Source organism: Anguilla rostrata, chromosome 9 (assembly GCF_018555375.3).
Source record: "Anguilla rostrata isolate EN2019 chromosome 9, ASM1855537v3, whole genome shotgun sequence".
In the NCBI taxonomy this organism is placed as follows: Eukaryota; Metazoa; Chordata; class Actinopteri; order Anguilliformes; family Anguillidae; genus Anguilla; species Anguilla rostrata.
The window spans coordinates 20,703,159-20,725,705 of NC_057941.1; the positions used below are offsets into that span (position 1 = coordinate 20,703,159).

At 44.7% G+C, this 22,547-nt stretch overlaps 2 protein-coding genes across 3 annotated transcripts; one reads left to right on the top strand and one right to left on the bottom strand.

Moving 5' to 3' along the window:
- The first annotated feature begins 267 nt into the window (after nucleotides 1-267).
- dlat (dihydrolipoamide S-acetyltransferase (E2 component of pyruvate dehydrogenase complex)) lies at nucleotides 268-11,835 on the top strand. 2 transcript variants are annotated; one of them, XM_064351017.1, is made up of 14 exons: nucleotides 268-994; nucleotides 2,987-3,088; nucleotides 3,344-3,468; nucleotides 3,711-3,864; nucleotides 4,140-4,266; nucleotides 4,559-4,740; nucleotides 6,422-6,563; nucleotides 7,892-7,963; nucleotides 8,364-8,491; nucleotides 8,634-8,741; nucleotides 9,014-9,132; nucleotides 9,595-9,757; nucleotides 9,970-10,106; nucleotides 10,283-11,835. In XM_064351017.1, exons 1-14 carry the CDS (start codon nucleotides 731-733, stop codon nucleotides 10,410-10,412), a joined length of 1,953 nt encoding a protein of 650 aa, XP_064207087.1. In that variant the 5' UTR covers nucleotides 268-730; the 3' UTR covers nucleotides 10,413-11,835. The 2 variants fall into 2 exon arrangements, with proteins under 2 accessions (XP_064207087.1, XP_064207086.1); XM_064351016.1 differs by having other exon boundaries at nucleotides 285-994; nucleotides 7,892-7,959; nucleotides 8,342-8,491.
- A 900-nt stretch (nucleotides 11,836-12,735) lies between these two features.
- On the bottom strand, nucleotides 12,736-21,650 carry zw10 (zw10 kinetochore protein). Its single transcript, XM_064351007.1, has 16 exons — nucleotides 21,411-21,650; nucleotides 20,205-20,339; nucleotides 19,851-19,952; nucleotides 19,141-19,218; nucleotides 18,519-18,678; nucleotides 17,886-18,044; nucleotides 17,490-17,684; nucleotides 16,826-16,962; nucleotides 16,459-16,641; nucleotides 15,703-15,950; nucleotides 14,919-14,990; nucleotides 14,442-14,611; nucleotides 13,900-14,030; nucleotides 13,660-13,791; nucleotides 13,345-13,547; nucleotides 12,736-13,007 (listed from the first exon to the last, which is right to left on the bottom strand). The coding sequence occupies exons 1-16, from the start codon at nucleotides 21,513-21,515 to the stop codon at nucleotides 12,887-12,889; spliced, it is 2,331 nt and encodes a 776-aa protein (XP_064207077.1). The 5' UTR covers nucleotides 21,516-21,650; the 3' UTR covers nucleotides 12,736-12,886.
- Nucleotides 21,651-22,547: the final 897 nt, after the last annotated feature.

A 22,547-nucleotide genomic window follows, 5' to 3' on the forward strand; every position in this document is an offset into this window, starting at 1 on the left:
AACATTTTACAGCTGCTAATATTTACACGCTGACGTCTGCCACTTCAGTTAAAGACGAGACTTCAGTCTGCCAGCCCATTCAAGAGCTGCAGCGCGAGCTTGTTTTACGATCATGTTTTACGACAGTGGGCGTTGCCTTATTGTTGAGGTTGCCAGCTAAGTTAATTAAGTTGGTAAATGTTAATCGGAATTCTTGTTGTTTAATTGTAACTAGGCTGCCAAGAATATATTTCTTGCGTGTCAACTGTCCGAGGTTCAGTTACTAAACTGCCACATCCACAACCACTTCCCCTAAATCAGGGGTGTCAGACTCCACTCCTTGACCTAGGAACAATGGAACAATGAGCAACCAATTTTTCTTTTGCAATCCCAAAATGTGTGCATCCGTTAACCAATATAGCGAACATCAATAAGCGCTTAAACACACCGAGCCTTTAGAACAAACTGCGCCTGTAGCTCGACTCGACCGTAATGATGAAGTCGGATTGTGGAAATCTGGCAACCTAGCAAACGGCTTGGAGGGCGAGTGGAAGGAGAGCCGTAAAGTGGCAGGGAGGTCATTGGAAAGTGAGGGTCCTTGATCAACACGGGGGGATAGATTTGCGGTAGCTTCACATAGTTAGCTACTGATAAAAAGAAAACTGGAAATCGCCCGTTTTTAGTACAGGATCGCTTCCCGTATAGATCCTATTGCAACTACGCTTTGTTTAGAAATTGCCAGGTAGTCAGGATGCTACGTTTGGTGGTGCGGTTGAGACAGTCTGCATGTCTCAAACGGTCCGGTCTGCACTCGGGCCCTACTCTGAGCTCGCGAGCCGAACCGGGCACCAGACACCTGAATCGGTACCACACTGGTGGCTACTGTAGGATTAGACCTTTGTCTCATGTCACGAAATTCAGCAACTTTACCAACAGAAATGGTTTCGTGCCACGCGGTCAGATTGCAAGTATCCACCAGAGCCAACGGTACTACAGTATACCGCCTCATCAAAAGGTAATGATTGCTTGAATGATTCGCAGAGTCTGACAAGCTGGTTGCACTTGACTTTATTATGCTAGCAGCAACATTGATGCAAAAATAGTAATTAACAGCATTGTGTAGTGAGCAGGTCATTGCTACTGGCAGAACAGTGAGTACTGTTAGTTCCGACCAACCGAATAAAATTAGCGACGACTATCTCTGCTGTTCTGCTTTTTCGAACCTGCTGTTAGTATTCGAGCTGGTCTATTGGTCTCGGTTTGGTAGATGTCACCTTCAATATGGCACAGAATTGAGTACAACAGAAAGATATTTTTGTACACACGACTGTCACTGACAGGCTTCTCCAGTCGGTTCAGTTGTTTCTTGCACGCGTTGCATACCCCCAGCACAAGTAGGCGTTTTCGGCCTGCACGAGACCTGTTCACTGTCTTGCCCAGAGTGATTGATTTGCACGGAGTGATATCGTAGAGCTGCTGGATGTTTGCATTATGAAATATGTCGTATTTGAAGGTCCCTAACAAGCTAGTTGCAGCATAAATCATATTATACATTCCCTTATTATGCTGTAGTTCTAAATGCACTCATGTCAGTGTTTTCAAAAGGAAATGGAGGAGATGGGTGTATCGATGTAAATAACAGCCCTAATGTAGAGCACGTTTCAGAGCCAGTTAAATTGTTTATCTGGCGCTGGTAGGGACACTGAAATCCATTTGTTGGTGATATGCTGACCTGCTTATACTAAAACGAGAAATAGTTGAACTTCTATGCATTACACAAAGTATTTCCTTCTCTGTATGTCCAAATCTAGTTTTAATGTATTAATTTAGAATATATTTCAAAATTGATTGGTAACACTTGTATCTTATTTTGGGTTCCCCTAGCATGTGGTTTTGTTGTAGGCAAGTAATTAATGACATTACTGTGTAGTTTACAACAATGCTGAACAATTTGGCGGACGGGCTTCCTTGGTCCCACCCAGTTCCCTAATGGAATAGAATAGAATAATTTATAATTTGTCCCAGCGGGAACTTCATGTGAAGTATCTGGCATACAACTAATTCAGTAATACCTAAATTACAGTAATAAATAAAATTAAAGAAATGGCATTTAGGGGTTTTTAAATTACATTACCATTGGCACAAATTAGAAATTCCAGGCTCATGGGTAACAGTAGCCCCTGTTGCTGCCAGCTTTGAGTTTGGGGAAATCTTTAGTCCTACCTGGTCATCTGACAGATAGCAGCAGGGGCCACTTTCATATATAAACCAGTTGGTGCATGCTGTTGTGCAGATTACGCTAACCTTGTGCAGGGAGATATGCTAGCCTGTGCAGTCGCTGTTTTTCCATAATCTCTTCTCTGGGTGTTTCCTACCTTAGTGTTTACTGTGGAGGTTCTGAGTTCAGCTGGACATAAGGAAACAGTAGGGGTTGTTGAGGCCACCTTGAAATGTAACATGGCCAATCTCAGAATTACAATAATGTCGGCTATAGGCTACCATAGTAGTATATTATAGTATAGCTGTGTGTGTATATGTAGTCGACCATGATGGAGGGTTTGTACTTCAGACGAAAATCTCTGTTTAAAAAAGGCTTTTAAAAGTTTTATTTCCACGCTGTTCATGCTGTAGTCTACAGTGTATAGGGACATGTCTGCTGTGTGCTTTGCCACTGTACATCTGCTGTGTAGTTTGTGCTGTACTGTTTCGCTAGGACCACTGGATTACTGCTATGTGTGTGATTGTGTTTCATCATGATTGCTTTGTGCATTGACTGTCAGTGATTGCAATTGATGCATTTGCTGTGCTGTGTCTTATGAAGTGACTGGTGCATAGTTAATGGCCACATTTGATGGTGGATGTTGAAGAGGGAAAGTTTAGAAAAAGTTGACTGGGAATACCAAGATCCTTATGGCTGCTTTAGTAGCCTTCCCTTATATCTCCTAAAAATCAACTGGAGACAAACTCGCATCATTAGGAGCATTTTGCTGATTCTGTGTTCTAACAGGTGCAGCTACCCGCTCTGTCCCCCACAATGCAAACGGGCACCATTGCTCGTTGGGAGAAGAAAGAAGGGGAGAAGATTGCAGAAGGAGACCTGATTGCAGAGGTGAGGAGCCACCTGCCATTGCCCCTCTGATGAATCATGTTCCCACATCACCCCCCTAGACAGCTGAAGTTAAGTTAGCCCTTTTCCTCAACAAAGACTTGCATAAATTAGATAATATAAATGAGATAATAAAGATATTGTATGTAAACCTATGAGTATAAATGAGATTGCCTACTTTTTTCACTTTTGTTCATATAACATCCCGCATTCCGCCATGTTGCCATGAACTGAGACTGCCGTGGTTACTGTATCCAGGTGGAGACGGACAAAGCGACCGTGGGATTTGAGATGATGGATGAGTGCTACCTGGCCAAGATCCTGGTTGCCGAGGGAACGAGGGATGTGCCCATCGGTTCGGTCATCTGTATCACGGTGGACAGGTCAGCTTATTGGTGCAGTTTGGAGCGCTCCCATTGCCTAAAACGATTGTTATCTCACTGGAAGGACAGATTCACAAGAAGCTACAAAGAGCATTACAGTAGAAGTTTGTTGTCTTCTTGATTCCTTGTTCTAATACCACTCAGCACCACAGATAAGCATTCAGTAATTTAATGGAGGAATTAAAGTTGATTGTGGAGATGTGCTTTTGTGGATCTTGGTCGTAACTGCTGCTTTCTCTTAGCCCCGACCTCATCCCTGCATTTAAGGATTACTCTCTGGAAATGGCTACCGCTTCCTCCGCCCCAGCCGCTGCTGCGACCCCTCCCCCTCCCCCGCCCACTCCTGCCGCAGCCCCCCCGCAGGCCCCAGGCAGCTCGTACCCCTCTCACATGAAGGTAGGTGTTGCAGTGCGTGAAGATGGACTGTGCTGTATCAAAGGGATTAGAGTTCATTCCCAATCTTAAACTTGATCCAGCCGTTGGCTGGATTCTTCTCTGATTCTCAGCAGCCTGTCAATTCAGTTGAATTAAATCCAGTTCAATTCAGTTCAATTGAACTTTATTGTTCACTTGGTTTTAACATGGATATAGTCTTTGGCTCTCAGAGTACACGTTGAAAATTCAAGGACAAGCCACACTATGAATAAATAAATGCTGTGTGCCCTCATCAGATCTTGCTGCCCGCGCTCTCGCCCACCATGACCATGGGCACTGTGCAGCGCTGGGAGAAGAAGGTGGGCGAGAAGTTGAGCGAGGGAGACCTGCTGGCCGAGATCGAGACCGATAAGGCCACAATCGGTGAGTCCTGGGCCCCCTGATAACCAGACGGTCGCCGGTTCAAATTCCCACGAGAGGATTGAACCCTTTGAGAATGTAATTTAGCACAATTGCTCCAGTAAGCATCCAGCCATTTTAACAGACCGTGTACGAAGTGCAAAATGACTAAATCGCTCTGGGTAAGGCCGTTTTTAATCAAATCAACAGCTGATGTAATGCAAGTTGTGATGATGGAGTGGCAGCTGTGTGGAATGGGACTTTGCGGTTCCCCCTCGCACCTCTGACCCCATTGTGTGCTGGTGTGCGCCGCCAGGGTTTGAGGTGCAAGAGGAGGGCTACCTGGCCAAGATCATGATCGCTGAGGGCACCCGGGATGTCCCCCTGGGAACTCCGCTCTGCATCATCGTGGAGAAGGAGGCCGACATCAAGGCCTTCGCGGATTACGTGGAGACGGGCGTGGCAGAGATCATGACTCCTCCTCCCCCACCAGCCCCGGTAGGCCTACCCTCCCCCCGTCTCTTATCTCTGAAAACGGGATTCTGCTTCCCCTGCTCGCTAGGGAATTGACTGTAAACCAGAGACTGGCCACAGTTTAACAGGGTGTTGTGAGCATTTTTTGCTTAAAGGGACAAAAGTTTTGCGAAGTACAGGCAGTGTATATTCAATCCATGGGTGTTTCAACATAGAGAAGATGTTCCAGCTGTTTAAAAGTGTTTTTTCTAAGTGGCAGTGTGATGTCACTGTCATGTGTAATTGTAGCCAGCTGTAAAAGGGAATAGTTTTCCTTCTGCCAGTGGTGACTGAGGGCAACCAGGGCTGGGGTCAGTTCCATTCCGGTTGAGTCCGTTCAGGAAATGTACTGCAAATCAATTCATATTCATTCATGTTCCATTCCCCCATAGAATATTGTGGCCATTTTCAATTCATGAACTAAACAAATAATTTCCTGAATTGACTGATTTGAAAGGTAACTGACTGCGACCCTGGGGGTGCACATGAACAGGTCGCTTTGGCTGGATAGGTTATGATGTCTTGTTGATCTAAGATTAAGGTGGATTTTCATGTGTGATAATTTGATTGGCTAGCCACCATCATGTGTGAGCACCATGTAGAAGCAGCAGGTGCGTTTTACCTTCCGATATGATTATGACAATTTGTGCACATAAATTCTCAAATTAGTAGAAATTGAATTGTTGCTTATTATATTTGTACATTTAATTTGTATTTAATTACAAAATCAGGTACAAGATGCTCTACAGCAGTGGTGTCAAACTCGTGCCATGGAGGGCCGTGTGTATGCAGGTTTTCATTCCAGCCTCAGATCTTGATTATATAATTAGTTAAATTATTTGCTGAATTAGGGATGCAGGTTTGTGCACAATGGTGACCCGACGTCTATGGTGACCCGCATTGTCTAAATAAAAATTTTCTTATATTCTGTGCTTCAATGCAGTTAAACGCATATGGCTGAATGAGTAATTGGACTCAATTAAGGCAGCATTAATTGGTTGGAATGAAAACCTGCATACACACGGCCCTCCATGGCACGAGTTTGACACCACTGCTCTACAGGGACAGCATTTCAGGCAGCATGTTTAAAAAAAAAAAAAAAATGTCTGTAACAAGCAGTTTTGTGGATAGTCCATATCTTTGCGGCAGATAAGTGATATGCTTCTGTCTGTGGTGCCTCTATCTATTCTGTCTGTGGTGCCTGTGATTTTGCAGTACAGCACAGTGCAGTCAGAAACATCAAATTCAGCAAGCTTTAATCTCTTCTGGGGTATAAAAAAAAACGCCATGGGAAAAAAAGGAAAAGGGATTGACTGGTCTAAAAAAAAAAAAAAAGCTTTTCAAGATCTAAGGTTGAATGTTCAGAACAGCCTAGAATGCTGTTTGATTAAGTTAGAATGCTTAACCTAGGGGTCGTGTACACATACCTTGTCTTCTAAAAATCCTAATATTTTTCAGTCATTTCGCATAATATATATTAAACATTCATGGCATAATAAAGTGCAGATGGTCGCTAGCTGGTATAGCAGAGCAAACACAAGTGATACGAGGATGCTCTGACATCAGCATGACTCTGTTGCAGGGTCATGCTGGAGTCGAGCAGCACCAGGAATGCGATGCTGGTTGTGAGGTTGTGCCACCTGAATCCCTTTGCTTCGTGTTTCAGGTAGCAGCCCCCACTCCCCCCCCTGCTCCCGCCGCGGCCCCTGGTGCGCCCCCCGCGGCGGCCCCTAAGGACAGGGTGTTCGCCAGCCCTCTGGCAAAGAAGCTGGCTGCTGAGAAGGGCATCAGCCTCGCTCAGGTCAAGGGTAGGTAGAGGCAGATACGTTCTGGAATTGGAATATGTATTGCTCAAGGGGACAAAGCTCGTAATTTCATTATTATTCAAAGAAGTCGATATTAATTTGTTATTTTTAATTTTTTTGGTTTTGGCCACCTCCACCCCATACTTCTCAGGATTAGACTTTAAATAAGTGTTTAAATTTTATTTTCATGCGTCCTTTCTTATTGTAGTAATAGAAAATTATGTGGCACACATTTCTGGAAAAATTGTCATTTTAATTTAAGACATTTCCTCTAAATGACGACATAAAAATAGGTAAAAAAGTCAACCTCCAATAAAAGTTGACTTAGTACAGACCTTAGAATGATGAAATACTTCTAGAGCAAGTCCCCAAGTTGTGCAAAGGTCACTTTACATGTAACTTGAAAATTATTGCATAACTAAAGACATTTTTGTTTAGAAGAAATTACAGCATTCGCAACGCAATATTTTCAGGGTACAAAAAACACTATTCTACAAATAATTTTACTGTTGAAATAATAATAATTGCTTGATGAACTCACAGAACAATATGGAAATTTAAGTTATGCACATACTTTACTGTTCCCCATATTTTGAACTAATATTATTACATATTATTACAGTATACTGTGCGTAAGTGTTGGGTGTCACTTCAAGCAATCCCACTGATCTTGCAGTATCCTGCGCCACCTTGTGGTGACGTTTCCCTGCCTCCTTATTGATTTTTCAATTTGTTCTGAAACGGTTTACTTGAGCCTGAATCTACATATCAATGTTTACACAGGATGAGGATTTCTGTATATGTGGTAGCGGGGAAAAAAACACCCTCCCCATCAGTGACTCTGACTTTTTATATTGCAGGACGTTTTAGCTCTTTATTGGGGTAATTAGGTAATTAATGACACGCTGTGCTGTTTAAGGGCATGGTTTAATTTGTTCTTATCAGTCTAAAGCAGTACAGCTTGTAATGTCTGAACAGATAAAGAGAAAATGTGTGAAGTGACTCGGGGGTCAGACAGTAGGTTCCGCTGCTATCTCAGTAGCCATAAACAGTCTGTATAAAGAAACGAATGGCTAGGGAGCTTGGGTTGTCACCGCGATTGTTGGTTGTTGTTCTGTTGTTGGGTTGTCCTCTGCTTCTGTGCCATAACCTGTACTGCCCTATTTTTTCAGTTTTATTGTACCTGCTGTGGAAAAACATCCTCTTTCAAGGCCAATAGGCCCCTGTAGAGGTGTTCTTTTAGAGATACTGCTTTCAAGCAGCATGTTCCAAGAAGGCAGAAGCTGATTGGCCAGTAGGTGAGAATGATCCTTCCTTTCCGCTTCCCACAGGGACGGGCCCAGACGGAAGGGTCACCCGGAAGGACATCGAGAGCTTTGTCCCACCCAAGGCTGCACCCGTAGGTCTCCATCTGCCTCAAGCCAAATAACTGTCGTTTCGTTACAAAAATTGTGTGAAATCTTATGATTTATGAGTTTATGATTTGTGTCACCTGCGAAGCAACCCACACCCCCGCCATTTTGACTGTACTTTATAGATGCGTTTATCTGCGTTTTCACTATTTTGTAACAAGATACATTAGGGTATATGCCTTGCTAAAAGGATGATAACAGTGTAGCCACCAGGAAATTGAACCTGAAACCTTTGACTAGCTTTTTTATGTGGTGTATGGATGTCACCACAGACGTTCTGTCTGTGAGGTATTCTGCTGTGTTGGTGTTAGAAGTGAATGGAAACCCTGTACTGGGTTTGACTGTGCTGCCCTCCCTCTGTTCCTCCAGGTCCCACCTGCGGCACCCGCAGCTGCCCCTGCCGCCCCTGCTGCCCCTGCCGCCGCCGCCCCTTCTGCCCCTGCCCCCACGCCCGTCCCTGCAGTGGCCGCCGTGCCCACGGGCACCTTCACAGACATCCCCATCAGCAACGTTCGCAGGGTGAGTGCAGTGGTCCTGTGGTTTCACAGACCCCATTTGTCACCTCTGTTCCGAGTCCAGTCTGGTGTAGTTTCACTCTTCTCTCCTCCCTCCCTAACTCCCTGTCTGTCTCTCTCCTTCCTCTTCCCCCCTTCTCTTGCAGATAATAGCACAGAGGTTGATGCAGTCCAAACAGACGATCCCTCACTATTACCTCTCTGTGGATGTTAATATGGACCAAGTTCTGGAACTGAGGAAGGAACTCAATCAGGTGAGGATCCACTGAATGAATGAATGAATGAATGAATGTATGTATGATGCTTGGTTAACGCCAACACACACCTCACTTACCTGCAGAATTGACATACGCACACCTCACTCGTTCACTTTCCAGCCTCACACACACACACACACACACACAGCACTAGAACATGTATTTGACAGTATTACTTGATGTGATTTTTTTTTTTTCTTTATTCTTTTTTTCAGTGTCACTCATCCTACAATTTGTATGTGCTCTCTCTCTTTCTCCCCCTCTTTAAGGAGGTAAAAGTAGACAACATCAAGCTCTCGGTGAATGACTTTATCATCAAAGCCTCGGCCCTGGCCTGTCTGAAGGTCCCTGAGGCAAACTCCTCCTGGATGGACACCGTGATCCGCCAGTAAGTCACACTCAGTGGGCTTAATAACAGTCAGTCATGCAATAGCTTTTATGTGTACTGGTATGCATTGTAAATCCAGCTAGGTACATTTGGGCTATGTTAAGTCCAGTAATAGCCAACACGTCAGAGGTATTGCATGCTGGCTATCACTGGTATCCATTGTAAGTCCAGTAATGTATATTTAGATTTATGTTATGTCCAGTATTTTTCATTTGACGTCAAATCAAATGTGTGCTTTTAGTGCTTATATCGCTATGAAATCGGCTGTTTAAATTTAAACCGCTAAATTTAGCATAATTAAAAGGCTCCGTGCAACTTTGACATAAATCCCAGACTTGTACTTTGATTTTGAAATGTTTGTTAAGGGTATGTTATACATGGCTGTCATTATTTGTTTGTTTTTTTAATGTAGGGGACCGTGCTTTGATATTTTATATGCACTCTTTTCCCTCCTTCCTGCAGGAACCACGTGGTTGACGTCAGCGTTGCAGTCAGCACCGACAACGGCCTGATCACGCCCATCGTGTTCAACGCCCACGTCAAGGGCCTGGCGGCCATCTGCAAAGACGTGAGTTCGCTGGCCGCCAAGGCGCGCGAAGGCAAGCTGCAGCCGCACGAATTCCAGGTGAGTGACCGCACCCGAAAAACCCAAGTTACAACTCTTGTGTGCATGCTCCATGCTTTTAGCGTGCGATGTGTTTCATACCAGGCTTGTGTGTTCGTAACGCAGGCGCGTGCTGTGTTGACGCGTGCTGTGTTAACGCGGCTGCGTCTGTAGTCGGCACTGTGTTCAGGGTCCCAGCGGCGGTTGCTCAGTGCTGTGTTCTGTGTTCTCAGGGCGGCACCTTCACCATCTCCAACCTGGGCATGTTCGGCATCAAGAACTTCTCAGCCATCATCAACCCTCCACAGGCCTGCATTCTGGCTGTGGGGGGCTCAGAGAGGAGACTACTGCCCGCAGACAACGAGAAAGGGTGAGAGAGGGAGGGAGGAGTGTGGAGGGAGAGAGGGGAAAGGGGGATGAAAGAGATGAGGGAGAAGAGGAAGGCTGGATGAGGATGAGTGAGAGAAAGGAGTGAGCAAAGACAGAATGAGGATGGTTATTTGTCCCCTTCCTGAAGCTTTTGTCTCCGCCCCCTTTCTTGCGCAGGTTCGATGTGGCCAACATCATGTCCGTCACCCTGAGCTGTGACCACCGGGTGGTTGACGGGGCAGTGGGGGCCCAGTGGCTGGCAGAGTTCCGCAAGTTCCTGGAGAAGCCCGTCACCATGCTGCTGTGATCGCTCCGGGCAACCACCCCCCCCATTCCCAAAATACTCCGATCAGGGCAACCTACTCCCAAGATTCACACTCCAGCCCCAAAACCCCCAAAAATATACCCACCTCTCTCTTTTCTCCCTGTCTTTCTCTGTCTCACACTCTCACATGCGACTACATGAAGTTTCATTTCAACCATGCCGAGGCTATGTTTAGGGGTTCTCCCATCTGTTGAGGTTTTGAAAACTCCAGGATGGGACAAGCAGAGGCTCCACAGTCAGTGTTGTGCTTTATGTTCCAGGTCTGTCGTAGTTTCTTCTGCAGTAGTCTGCCTGGCTCTGAGATATGAAGCAGATGTTTGTTGTAGTGAGGACAGGGCCAGGTAGGTCATTGACAAGCAAAGCTATCATTTCCATCGCCTCAGTTTTGTGAGGCATTAGCATTTAAATGGTCACAGGACAGGGACTTGTGTGCCAAACCATCAGGGGTCCTCTGTGAAAGTCGTCTTGGCACATTTCGGGGACCTTCTCTACCTCTGGTCGTTACCGTTCCTCCAAAACCGTCAGACAGGTGTGACTCTCTCTGTTGCTGTTTCCATGGACACATGATGAGTTGTGTTACGGGGCCTTCAAACATGGTGTCTATTAAATGTACTGTACTTGAATACAAGAACACGGTTTATTTATTTATCTTGGTTAACTTTCACTCCTGACAATTATTTGCATGACTGTTCTTTATTTTCTAATGGGAAGTGGGGAGTTTTCAAAAAAGAAAAAGGATTTATGTCTTTAATGTCAAAGATACATAACAAATAGGCCTGCGGGGAGCCTTCATTAAGGAACTGTCACAGAACTGAGGGAATGGGCTTTAAAAACTAGGGAAACTTTGCGTGTTTGTCAGAGAGGTGTTCCACTACAGACAAACAGGAAGTCCCTGGTCAGTACTTCCTGTTGGTAGGAATTCTGAAAAGATGGCTATTACAAGTAGCAGGACTGGTAATAAATATATTTTACCTTAAGGGAGGTGTAATTATGATATGAACAAAATGTATGACATTCTGTACATGACAGAAAACTTCACAAGCATTTGCAAATATGTACTAGTTTGTTACAAGTGGGACTGAAAAAAGCAAGGAATGTTCTATATATGTATGTTGCTTAGCCTTAAGTGCATTTGTCCCACAGCTGACCTCATATGTTGGTTTTTGAATGAGAGGTAGGAGGCGTATGAGAGTTTTAGACTGTTTGATGAAGTGAACATGTCCAGGCTCCAAGTTCTCTCTTTACACCCCAAAACTTAGGTCTTATTGGAATGCTCATCTGTAAAATGATGTACTTTGATCTACAGAAAAGACATAGCACTTCCAAGCCATAGTATACTGTATGTATTAGTTTAAAGGCAGACATGTCAGAAAACTAAATAAATTATTTGATATTTTCTCCAGTACCTTTTGAAAATGGTCTGATCCTTTTAATGTTTTCGATTTTTTTTGGACTGATCTCTACACATGTCAAGCAAAAGTGTGGTTTGAATTTGTAATCAATAGCTCTGTAGTGGAAAAAGGAATTTTACACGGACATAGAGCTGAAGAATGTCTGGTGCTTACATTACCATCCCTCAAGGGTTCAGGATTGATTCAAAGCAGGAGGGACATTCAACTATTTTGCAGCTTGTATGCACGCAAATTCAGTTTTTTTCCCCTCCTTTTTTGGTAGAGGGACCCCTGAGCTCTATATTATATATGCGTAGAGCATGTGCTCAAAACTGGTTTGAGAATATAGTTTAGGCTCAGTTCAGCACACAGGATATTGTAGCTCTGGGTTTGGTCTGGAATAGCACAGCTTATATTAAGTCTGCCTGCTTGTCACCTTGCTCAGTCACCCAGCTGTGAACCTGAACGTAAAGCTGAAAAAAGGCAACAGACCCATTTTTACGTGGACGTCCTTCCTTTCTTTTCGGTTAACGCCCCGTCTCAGACACAGCCTCTCATCACCCGTTATTCAGCCAAAGTTCTGTTTTGTGCACTTTAAAACGCACAGTGTGTTCTTAATAAAGAAGCAATATTTATTTTGGTCCACACATGCAGCCCTGTGGTTATTTTAACAGCATCAATGGCATGGGTTTGATAATCACGACACCATTTACTGTATGGCAGTCCACCTGTCATATTGCATAATTACTATGAAACTGAATGTACAAGTAATTAATTCATCCATTCACAGCTCAATTGTATCTGCCTTTGTATTCAGCGTCCTGTAATGTCAAGGAAGGCTCCCTCTGGTGGTGGGAGGCAAGCTCATTTGTGAGGAAAACATGAAATCAAAAAAAAAAACAATACAAAATCGATGCGAAATGAAAAGGGTTTATTTTATTTATTTTTTTTAGAATACTGCATAAGAAAAATAGGCTTGAACAAACTGAACCGAAGTATATATGAATGTTGCTCTTCCGTTTCTGAGAAAGAGCTCTGTACATAAATAGTGTATTTCATGAGGTTTCATTTTATTTTGGTGAGGGCAATCGCCCTCCTCTCTGTGTTCTGAAACAAGGCTCGGATTAGACTCTTCACTTCATTGGTGGAGAACTCTAGCGCCAGGGGCCCCTTACCATCCGCCCACCTGCATGGAAACCAAAACAACCAATCAAAACCAAGAACCAGATCACAAATAGCCTGTTCCTGGTTGTTTCCAGGCACTATAGATTTGCATAAATCTGCAACAGGCACACCGTTCTGCAATCATGGTGCAAAAACCTGTTCAAAATTTTCCAGATACAGTTCATATTTTTCCATAAAACTATAGTTTTCTAAAATAAAACAACCACTCAGGATTTTAAAAGCACAACTTCACTTTGTGTGAGGAACACTGTGTTCTGTCAGTGAACATATAATAAAATAATAACTGAAAAAAATAAGTCAGATAAAACCTTAAATAATATTATAACGGTGCAGGTTACCTGTCCACTATATCCTGAAGATTAGCCTGCAGCACAACTGACAGCTCCTTAAAGGTCATCCACTTCCTGACGTAGACGGGCACCTCTTCCTGGTACTTCCTATTCTTATTTTCCTCAGGCAGAGGAATGAACACCAGGGGTCCTTCATCAATGACGGTCTGACAGAGCGTGTGCAGGTGGTCACCATCCTCTGTTGAGATGTCCTGAAGAAAGAGACCATGGACATTAGGGAAATCTCCCTAGCAACTACATAAACCTATTAGACCGTTTGAACAGTTATAACATTTTTTTATTGTAACACAAATTTGAGCCTACCTCCAACATCATGATTTTGGTGATGATCTCAGAAATGGCAGTGTTTAATAGGGTCCCCATTGCTTTGCAGTATATGTTGACTGGCAGTACATCTTGCCAAACCGTGCCCAACCTCTTCAGCTGATGTATGACCTGAAAAAGAAAGAAACCGGACCCAGTAAATAACCTACGAGGCTCGTCCAATTTCACCAAAACGCATGCAAAGACCAGAGAGCCCCAGGCCTCCCCTCCGCCACTCGCCTGTCTCACGGCCTTGCTGGCCGCCGAGTAGTTCTCCTCCACGTCCAGGTTGGCGAAGTTCCTGGCGGTGGACAACCTTTCCAGCATCTCTGCTTTCTGGGCCCTCATCTGGGCCAGAAAACACTCAGTGCCTGGGAGACACACCCACAGAGTCAGTGAGCGGGGACTGTGTCCAACACAGCTTGCATCCACCTCACCACAAGATAGAGTTAGTGGCTCAAAAAGTGGCTCACTTTCTGGGTTTTATAAATATTATTCTTGATATTATGTCAGCCAGCTGGTCGTTTTAAGAATAACTGCAACAAATAAATTACTAGTATGGAACTGCCAACCAATAGCAACATGAGCCATTCCAGGTTTTACTTGAATGCAGAAGTCTTCTGTGTGGATGCCACCTGCTGGTGGATTACACTCACTGCACCAACCTGATTCTCTTAAGACCTAGAACGGTTCACGCTGCTACACCCCAGGAACGCCATTTCCATCCCAGAAAAAGCAGAGCCACGTTCACTTTTATCTGTTCTGTCTCCAGCAGCCCGTACCTAGCCTCCGGAAGCCAGGCACCAGGTCGACGAAGGTAGCGGTTCCGTCGCTAAGCGGCTTCGGCAGGTGGTGTCTGAACTGGTGGCCCAGAGTGAGGAGGTGGTGGGCGATGAACATGCAGTTGTTATGGTGGATGGCCGCCAGGTGAGGGAACTTGAGCAGATTTTCTCTAGGTGAAGAAAGACTGATATCAGCCCGAGCTAATCATTGCTATGAGATGCAAAGTCCATCGTTTTCCGTTTTTTCCCCTCACTTATACATCAGGTCTTCTTCATGGAAATTATTCAACTTCATAGATAGACGGGGGGAATTTGGTACATGTTATACTTGGAAATTTTTCCAAATAGTGTAATATTGTTGGCAAAAAATTTTTGCCTGAAATTTTTTTTGCCTGCAGACAAAGCACTTGGCCTTAAAAAGTGTTTGATAAAATAAAATGCATAATGTTGCTGTAAAACTTAAAAGGAAGGACTTACTTGTGATATGTTGGTACGACATCATAGAACAGCTGGAAAATATTTCGCACTGTGTAGAAAAGTTGGGTGGCACTGAAAAGGAAAACAGACCATGTATTTACAATATTTAACTTTAACCACTGAAAGTTCATAAGTGTCAGGAGAGAGGGTTCCAAAATGGGGGGAGCCATCAAGGGTAATCAGCTATTCATTCATGAGGACCAATTTGTTTCAACAAATCTTTGATTGACAGGCCACAGTGGCTCCACCCATAGTGGGGCTGATGGTGCTTCATTTTTCTATCATTGTCAACCGGTTTCATTACTCCAGCAATTCTTCCTGCTGTGTATCAATAAGCCAACCATCCCCAAAATTAAAACAACTAGACGAAGAACAGCTAATTCACAGAATGGGATTAACGGCAGAGGTATGTAACTTATTTCTATACATTTAGAACTGAATTGTTCAAGAAAGCACAAATTAATAGGCAATTGGTCCAAATTTACCTACATGGCTCTTGTAAAACATAACGTAGGGTGGCTCCATAAAAAATGAAATAAATCCTAGGGAATGTGTTTGGCTGGTCTGTAGAACAGCCTGGTGAAAGCCTTTTACTTGATGCAGCACTGAACAGGCCAAATTTACCCTTAAGCTGGCACCATTTATTTGATTAATGTTGTTTTTCGTTTCTTCAACTGCAGAGTATTTTTTGCGGTTCAGTGCCTGTGCTTGCCCTGAGACCTGAGCGCAGGACAATCTGTTTCCCTGTCGCCTAGCAGCAGGGCGTTGCCATAGGGGGGCCTACCATTGGTTGGAGCTTCCCACAGCCTCGGACAGCGTCTGCAGGGCCAGCTCCATCAGCTGCTCCACCGAGCGGCTGATGCGGCAGACGGGCAGGCAGAGCGTGCGGCGGCCCAGGTTCTTCTCGTTCTCCAGGGTGGCCGGGGCCTCCGAGCGGGACGCCTTGCGCACGCCCGCCTCCTGCTGCTGGGCGGTCCTGTCCGCCGCCGGGTTCGGGAGCTTGGGGAGGGTCAGTTTGGAGTCGGGCGAAATCTGCGAGGGTAAAGCGAGAGTGGCGTTAATGCACCTCCAGTCCGGGGACGCAGCCAGAGGAAGTCGACTCCGCCCTGGTCCCATGAGGCAGCGCTGTCCGCAGGCTTTGGTTCTGGCCACGCCCTTCTCGACCCATTTGTCTTTGTATACACTATTAGAGAAACCTCTTCCACATGGTAAATGGTAAATGGACAGATGTATAGCCTTATCCAAACCTACATGATGCCTTCATTCACCAAGCATTAGGTTGGTGCTTGCTCAGGACACTTCGACACGCCCAGGGCGGGGTTTGAACCGGCAACCCTCCGACTGCCAGACAATCGGTCTTACCTCCTGAGCTATGTCGCCCCCACATTTCATAAGCAAGGTTGCCTTCCCATGTACAAGTCTGTGGTGAGGCCTAGTTAAAGTAACTAGGAAAAGCTCATATAACGATGTCTGAAAAATAAAAAGGATGCAATGAGTTTCGTAAGTTGTCCACCCTCTGTGCGCTGACTGAAGGCCTCACCTTCACGGTATTGTGGATCTCTGAGGTCATGAGGTTCCGAGCCGCTACGATCACGTCTTGGCATTTTTTGCTGGCGAAGTGGCAGTTGACGTTCCTGGCGTACTTCAGGAGGTCCGTGGAGTCGCCTGTGAGGTACTGCATGTCTCTTAGAGTCTTCTCAAATGCTTCTGTCTCCTTAATCACCTTCAGGACAAACAACCAGTTTTTTTTTTTAAACCCCAATTTTTAATTTTTGCTTCCCTCCTCCCTTTTCTCCCTTGTGGAGCAACAGGCCACACTCTGAATTAACAGAATTAACCACGGAGCAGTCCCAGAAAGAATCATGGTTTTGTGTTGGGTATTTGTAGAGTAAACGCCCCACACTTACCACACTGTACTGTTCAAGCTGGCTGCTGTTGGCTGGTACTGAGTGCAACAAGCACTCGCGAATAATGCAGTCTGACATTTCCTCCCACATCATGTCCCCCAGAATAAGGGAAACCTTCTTCTCGCCCACTGAAACATCTGTAGAACAGGATTGAAGAAGACCTTGTGAGCCAGGGGTTCCCAACCTATTTAATCTCTTAAAATGACATGACAACTATGGTTTGACTCTCAACCCCAATAAAGCATTTAAACTTTTGATACCTTCATCCAAAAGGCACTACAGGCTACAATAGTTTATCATTAACATAATGGCACATGTAATCTTGTCTAGACCTTGATGCAAACATGTAACTGGCTATTTAATGAATGTTAACTATTACAATGATTACAATATTGCCAAGGATGAGAAAAAGATTTATTTTATCTGCAAGTGTAAACTATGTAATTTATGAAATATGGAAAAAGCTGAATATTTTATTCCCCATTTTCCTGTGGGCTGCCAGAAAACTATTTACCCACAGGGGTCCCTGGATCTCAGTTTTGGAACCACAATCTGTAGGCAACTCCCTTCCAACTTCAACCTTCAACCCTCAACCATCCACCATCCACCAGGTCAGCACTAGCACCAATGTGACTGTTCTGTCATAACTGGAGGCGGGGCCTACCGAGCAGGTGGGCGTGCAGGGCCTTCAGGACGGTCAGAACTTTGGTGTAGACCTGGGAGGGGGACGGGTGCTCTGCTGAGGTCTGCGCGCTCAGGAAGGAGAGCACGGTGCCCTGTCCTGGGACGTCCGTCAGATCCACGTGCAGGGAGGGGTAGGTTATCAGGGGTTTCAGGATGTACTTCAGGAGGGCCTGACCTGGAGCCAGGGAGGAAGTGGTAGGCTCAGTCTGCGTCGTTCTCTAACACACACAGCTCAAATGACAGTCACATGCGCTCTGTGCTTCTGAATCAGACAAACTCAACTCATAGCCTGTATTAACTCCTAAATTTTTATCTACCCTCAGAAAGACAGGCAAAAAGGCAGAGAGAGAGAGGCGGTAGGGAGGGGCTTCCACACCGAAGAGTTTAATTCTGTTCTGGAGTTGCCCCTGGATGGCGAGGGCCTGCAGGACGTTGGCCAACAGCGGGAGGGTTCCACCCTCCTCAGCCTCCTCCTTCTGCCCCCTGCTGTTCAGGTGGAGCTCTGTCTTCAGGAAGGCCTCTACACTGGTCAGCTCTGTGGATACACACACACACACACACACACACACACACAAAACCCTTACTGCACAGACAGACAAACAGAGAGATAGACATAACCACTGCACACACACATTATCTGCTGCTATGTCATCAATATTTGCCACAATGGCAGTATTTAGCTGTTGACCTGAACTCAAGGCATGCAGACAGCTGAGTGGGTTTATCTGGAATGTGCTGGCATATAGCCTCGGTACATTCCTCTAAGGAACGAATACAAAGATAGTACCGTGAAAAGAAGAGATTACCAACAGCCTATGGCAGTGAAGCCAGGGGTCTGCTGCACCAGCTACAGTACCATATGACTTCTATTACCACGCTTACTGTAAATACCACTGACTAGCACACCATAAAGCCACCGAATGCCTTACCTAACAAACATTTTTCACTTTTTCCCCTTTAGTTTTATTCCATTACTTTGACATTTCCCATTCTGAGGGAGGGGTCTCACCTTTGGCGGGGGGTAGTTTCCAGACGGCCAGCCTCTGCCACTCCTCGCTGAGGTGGTAGATGAGGTTCTCCCTCTGGATGGTCAGTTCCGCGCTCAGAGCCCGCAGGAGCTGGAGTTCACAACCTTTCCAGGCCTTCAGCGCGTCCACGCTCCCCCGAGCCTGCAGGGGGAGCAAGAGAACAGCTTAATTATTTAATCACCTCCCACCCCCATGTGCCACTCAAACCGCTGCAGAATCCTCACCTTCCCCTCTTTAGTGTGCAACAACAAAAGCCAGGGATGGAACCAACAAGCCTAAGGCACAGTACTTATCCCAGGTTGTGACAGGAGCTAACTGTTGAGTGGAAACTGCTTGTTTGTGGTATACTAACTTACTGTAAAATCTGGAATGTCTCATAATCTAATCATCTCAGTTTTGCAGTGGTACCTATGGTGTTGTCTCAAGAGCTAACAAGTAATGTTTGAACCAGTTCTATTAATACTTGTTCTTTTATTTGTGATTTATTTTCTTGGGTACTTGACATTCTGACATCTGTTTCAGTTTTGTGAAGGTTTTCCTCTTGCTGTTGTGATCACTACTGTGTGAACCGAGGGGGATGACCATTTTTCAAGCTCCTTGCACCTTTTCAAGTTGAGTGGCTGCAACGGTGTACTTCTTTTCCAGTAGGGCTCTGTGATATTCTTCCATGGCAGTGTCAAACTAAACCCACAGCAAAATACAGAGAGAAAAGCAGAGATTAACAAATACACATACACATTAATTATCATTTACAGTACATCCAATAACAGTGTTCAAGGAGAAAAAGTACATGTGTTTTCTGAGAAAGCAGAGTAGAGTGCTGTAAATATGGGCAATAAAATAGCACAGCCTGCACAAATATTACATTATTTTTTAAAGGTGCTCTTTTATTGAGACACCAGAAATCCAGCCAGCTATTTCATTCTATAACCAGAAACTTCACTCAATTCTCCGAAGACAACATGTGACAACAGTGCAGAAATTGAAATGGATGGGAAATTTCTTCAATACAAAAAGGGTAGAGCTCTTACATACTCCAAATCTTGCTGATTTGAACCAATCAGTGTTTCTCTATACAGGGGTAAAGCACCTTGATTGGTTAGAGAAGCTGCCTCCATTGAAGGGTTCGCCAATTTCCTCCACAATCGTGTGTAACTCCAAGAACACAAAATTCTAAAAGTGTTCCCACCCAGAGAAGTTAAAGAGCCCAAGTGTTAAAAGCATTTTAACCATTTTTTATACAGCACTTGTGTGATGTAAGTGGCCACTGCAAGATATAACATTTGCAACCGCAGAAGTGAATGTTTCTATACCTCCTGCAACCTCCGGAGCACCCCAATTATAGTAGTGTTCTTCTCTAGCTGCTGCTTCAGCTCAGTATATTCAGTCACAGCCACGTGCAGGTTCTGCTGAACCTAGAGAGCAGAGAGGATCATTGACATTAGCACTGGGTTAAGGTCACAGCTGTGGTGTCGATCAGTAATTCTTTCCACCTAGTCCAACACTCCTAAACACACAGTAAATTAATAAATACGTACAGTACGTAGGTGTATAGTTGTGATGGCAAAAACTGACACAGGTCAAAACTGATACTACGGTTTGCTAGTCCAGGGCATGTTGGGGGCCCAAAGAAGAAAAGGGTTTCTCCCCCTGTAACCGATACGCACCTCCTTCTCGATGCAGTTTGTAAGGATGTTGATATCTTTGGACACATCCTCAACCTGTCCCATGAGCTCCTCCGCCCCCTGCATGCTGGGCAGGAATTCGCTGTACCTCTTATTGATCATGTTGCATACCTCTTCCTGTGGGAAGGAATGCCAGATTGGTCATAAAAAATGTAGAAAATGCAGCATTTTCCAGTCACGGATTCCATCCTTAAATAAAGCCTTGCTGTTGGAGATGACAACGAATCACACATAGCGAATGTTTTCATGGGTATCATAATCACGAAGTTCTGTACGGTATATTTATGGGATTGCAGAGTCATGAGGGAAGGGGCATGAAACTCAGATAGATCCACTTAAAGGGTAACTATTCGAGAGTAAAACCAAGCCCACAGATTGGATAGTACCTGTTTTTATAGCCACAAGCATATTTGGTAAATTAACACTGTGCACCTGATCCCAGTTCAGTCCAAGCACGTGAAAAAAGTGTGGTAATGAACTAGCATTAGCCGTCTGCCCTACACTGCAAGCTACAAAGGCTTTTATAGCTGTCAAACCACTCTTATTTATTTAGTTATTTTTAGAATCAGCTAATAGTAGTAATAAATAACATCTAACGTACACAGTTAATCAGTTTGCTAATTGCAATCTAGCTGACAACGTATTCCCCTAATGTGGCACTTGTAAAGTTAGTGCAAGCAAGCTGAAACAGAATAACCTCAGTTTTAAGAAAATTACATTAGCTAGGGTTATGGTTAGAGTAACATCAGTTTTAAGAAAATTACATTAGCTAGCAAAAAAGCTCGCTTAGTCCGTGAGGAAACATAACATAATGGCTCTAAGTTTAAAAAGTAAAATATTTCACATTCCACCGCTATTTTAAAATTTCTAAGAAACTTATCTAGCTAGGTGCTAGCTGCAGCAGACAAACAACTCAAACATAAAACCACTCTATGACACGTCATTTCCACCGCTAGCTAGCTAGTCACGCTCAAGACAACTGCTTGATACAAAATTTACTAGTCCGAAGTCTACGATCAAGCCAGACGTCAAGTTTAAGGCAACTAACTAACGTATCAAGTAGCTACAACAGTAAACTAGTCAGACAACTGCCCCTAGGACACTCAGCTAGCTTGCTACCAAACTTCGTCACGGCTAGCTGACTACTGGTGGCTAGATTGCAATATTGCGATATGGCCAGCGACCTACCTTAGTCTCTTCCACTTTCCGTGACAACTTGCTGATTTTACCACTGAGATCTTCTTTTTCCAACTTTCCAGAGGTTGCAAGCACCTCTGTTACGAAGGAAGCCATATTCTGGTTTTAATTTTCCTCCCCAAGAATATATGTGCTTCTGTGCAATCCCCGCCAATATCTACATGAAATAATATAGCCCCCTCCTTTCGCCCGCTTTCAAATCTGACAGAGCACGAACGACTACTTCCTGTGACAAACGGGGTGTGTCCTGCTTGGATCATGGGATTTGTTGTTTGCTGGGGAATCAGTATCACTTTATCACAACTTCACTGTAAGCGCGTCAAACGAAGACTTCTGACCAAGCAGAATAGCAGATCTATCAAATATTTATCGAAGGAGATATGCGAGTATAGTGGCCACGTTGCATGAAAGGATATAAATATTAGTGAATCCGTACATAATTTTGCAGACCATTTCGCTCTCAAACCTTCACTTCATACCTTTCAAGAAAAGTAGAAATTGCCTTCAAGGAACACGAAACTGAAATCAAAACTGTTAGATAGTAAACAGCATTGCAGCAGTTTTCTGGTGTAAACGAGACCAACGAGAACTCTCTTCTGGCTGGACTACCAGCATCTGCCACCAGACCCCTGCAGCTCATTCAGAATGCTGCGGCTCGTCTGGTCTTCAACCTCCCCAGACACTCCCACGTAACTCCCCTGCTCACTACCCTCCACTGGCTGCCTGTTATAGCTCGCATCAAATTCAAAACATTGGTCCTAGCATACCAGGCAGTCAAGGGATCAGCCCCAGCATACCTTCACAAGATATTCAAACCCTACATGCCAGCCAGATCCCTCCGTTCTGCTACCTCAGGACGCCTGCTACCTCAGGACGCCTCCCCCTCTTCGCACCTGCACTTCCAGAACACGTCTCCTGTCTGTTCTGGCCCCACGATGGTGGAATGACCTCCCTGTGGAGGTCAGAACAGCTGAGACTGTGAACAATTTCAAACGACGACTGAAGACCCACCTCTTCAGGCTGCACCTCTCTCCATCCCTCCCTTCCCCCCTGTAAATGACTAAACTTAGGATTGTAACTAGGCAGCTGTTTCATAGGTTACTTAGTTGATGCGCCTGTCTTAACGAC

Bases quoted from the DNA above. Each gene is read 5' to 3' on its own strand.
- dlat (XM_064351016.1), top strand. From the start codon at position 731: ATGCTACGTTTGGTGGTGCGGTTGAGACAGTCTGCATGTCTCAAACGG. The intron at 7,960-8,341 runs GTAGGTCTCCAT...CTGTTCCTCCAG, and splicing joins TCCCACCCAAGGCTGCACCC to GTCCCACCTGCGGCACCCGC. The intron at 10,107-10,282 runs GTGAGAGAGGGA...TTTCTTGCGCAG, and splicing joins CCCGCAGACAACGAGAAAGG to GTTCGATGTGGCCAACATCA.
- zw10 (XM_064351007.1), bottom strand. From the start codon at position 21,515: ATGGCTTCCTTCGTAACAGAGGTGCTTGCAACCTCTGGAAAGTTGGAA. The intron at 18,045-18,518 runs GTGAGACCCCTC...GTGTATCCACAG, and splicing joins GAAACTACCCCCCGCCAAAG to AGCTGACCAGTGTAGAGGCC. The intron at 16,963-17,489 runs GTAGGCCCCGCC...CCTGTTCTACAG, and splicing joins CCTGCACGCCCACCTGCTCG to ATGTTTCAGTGGGCGAGAAG.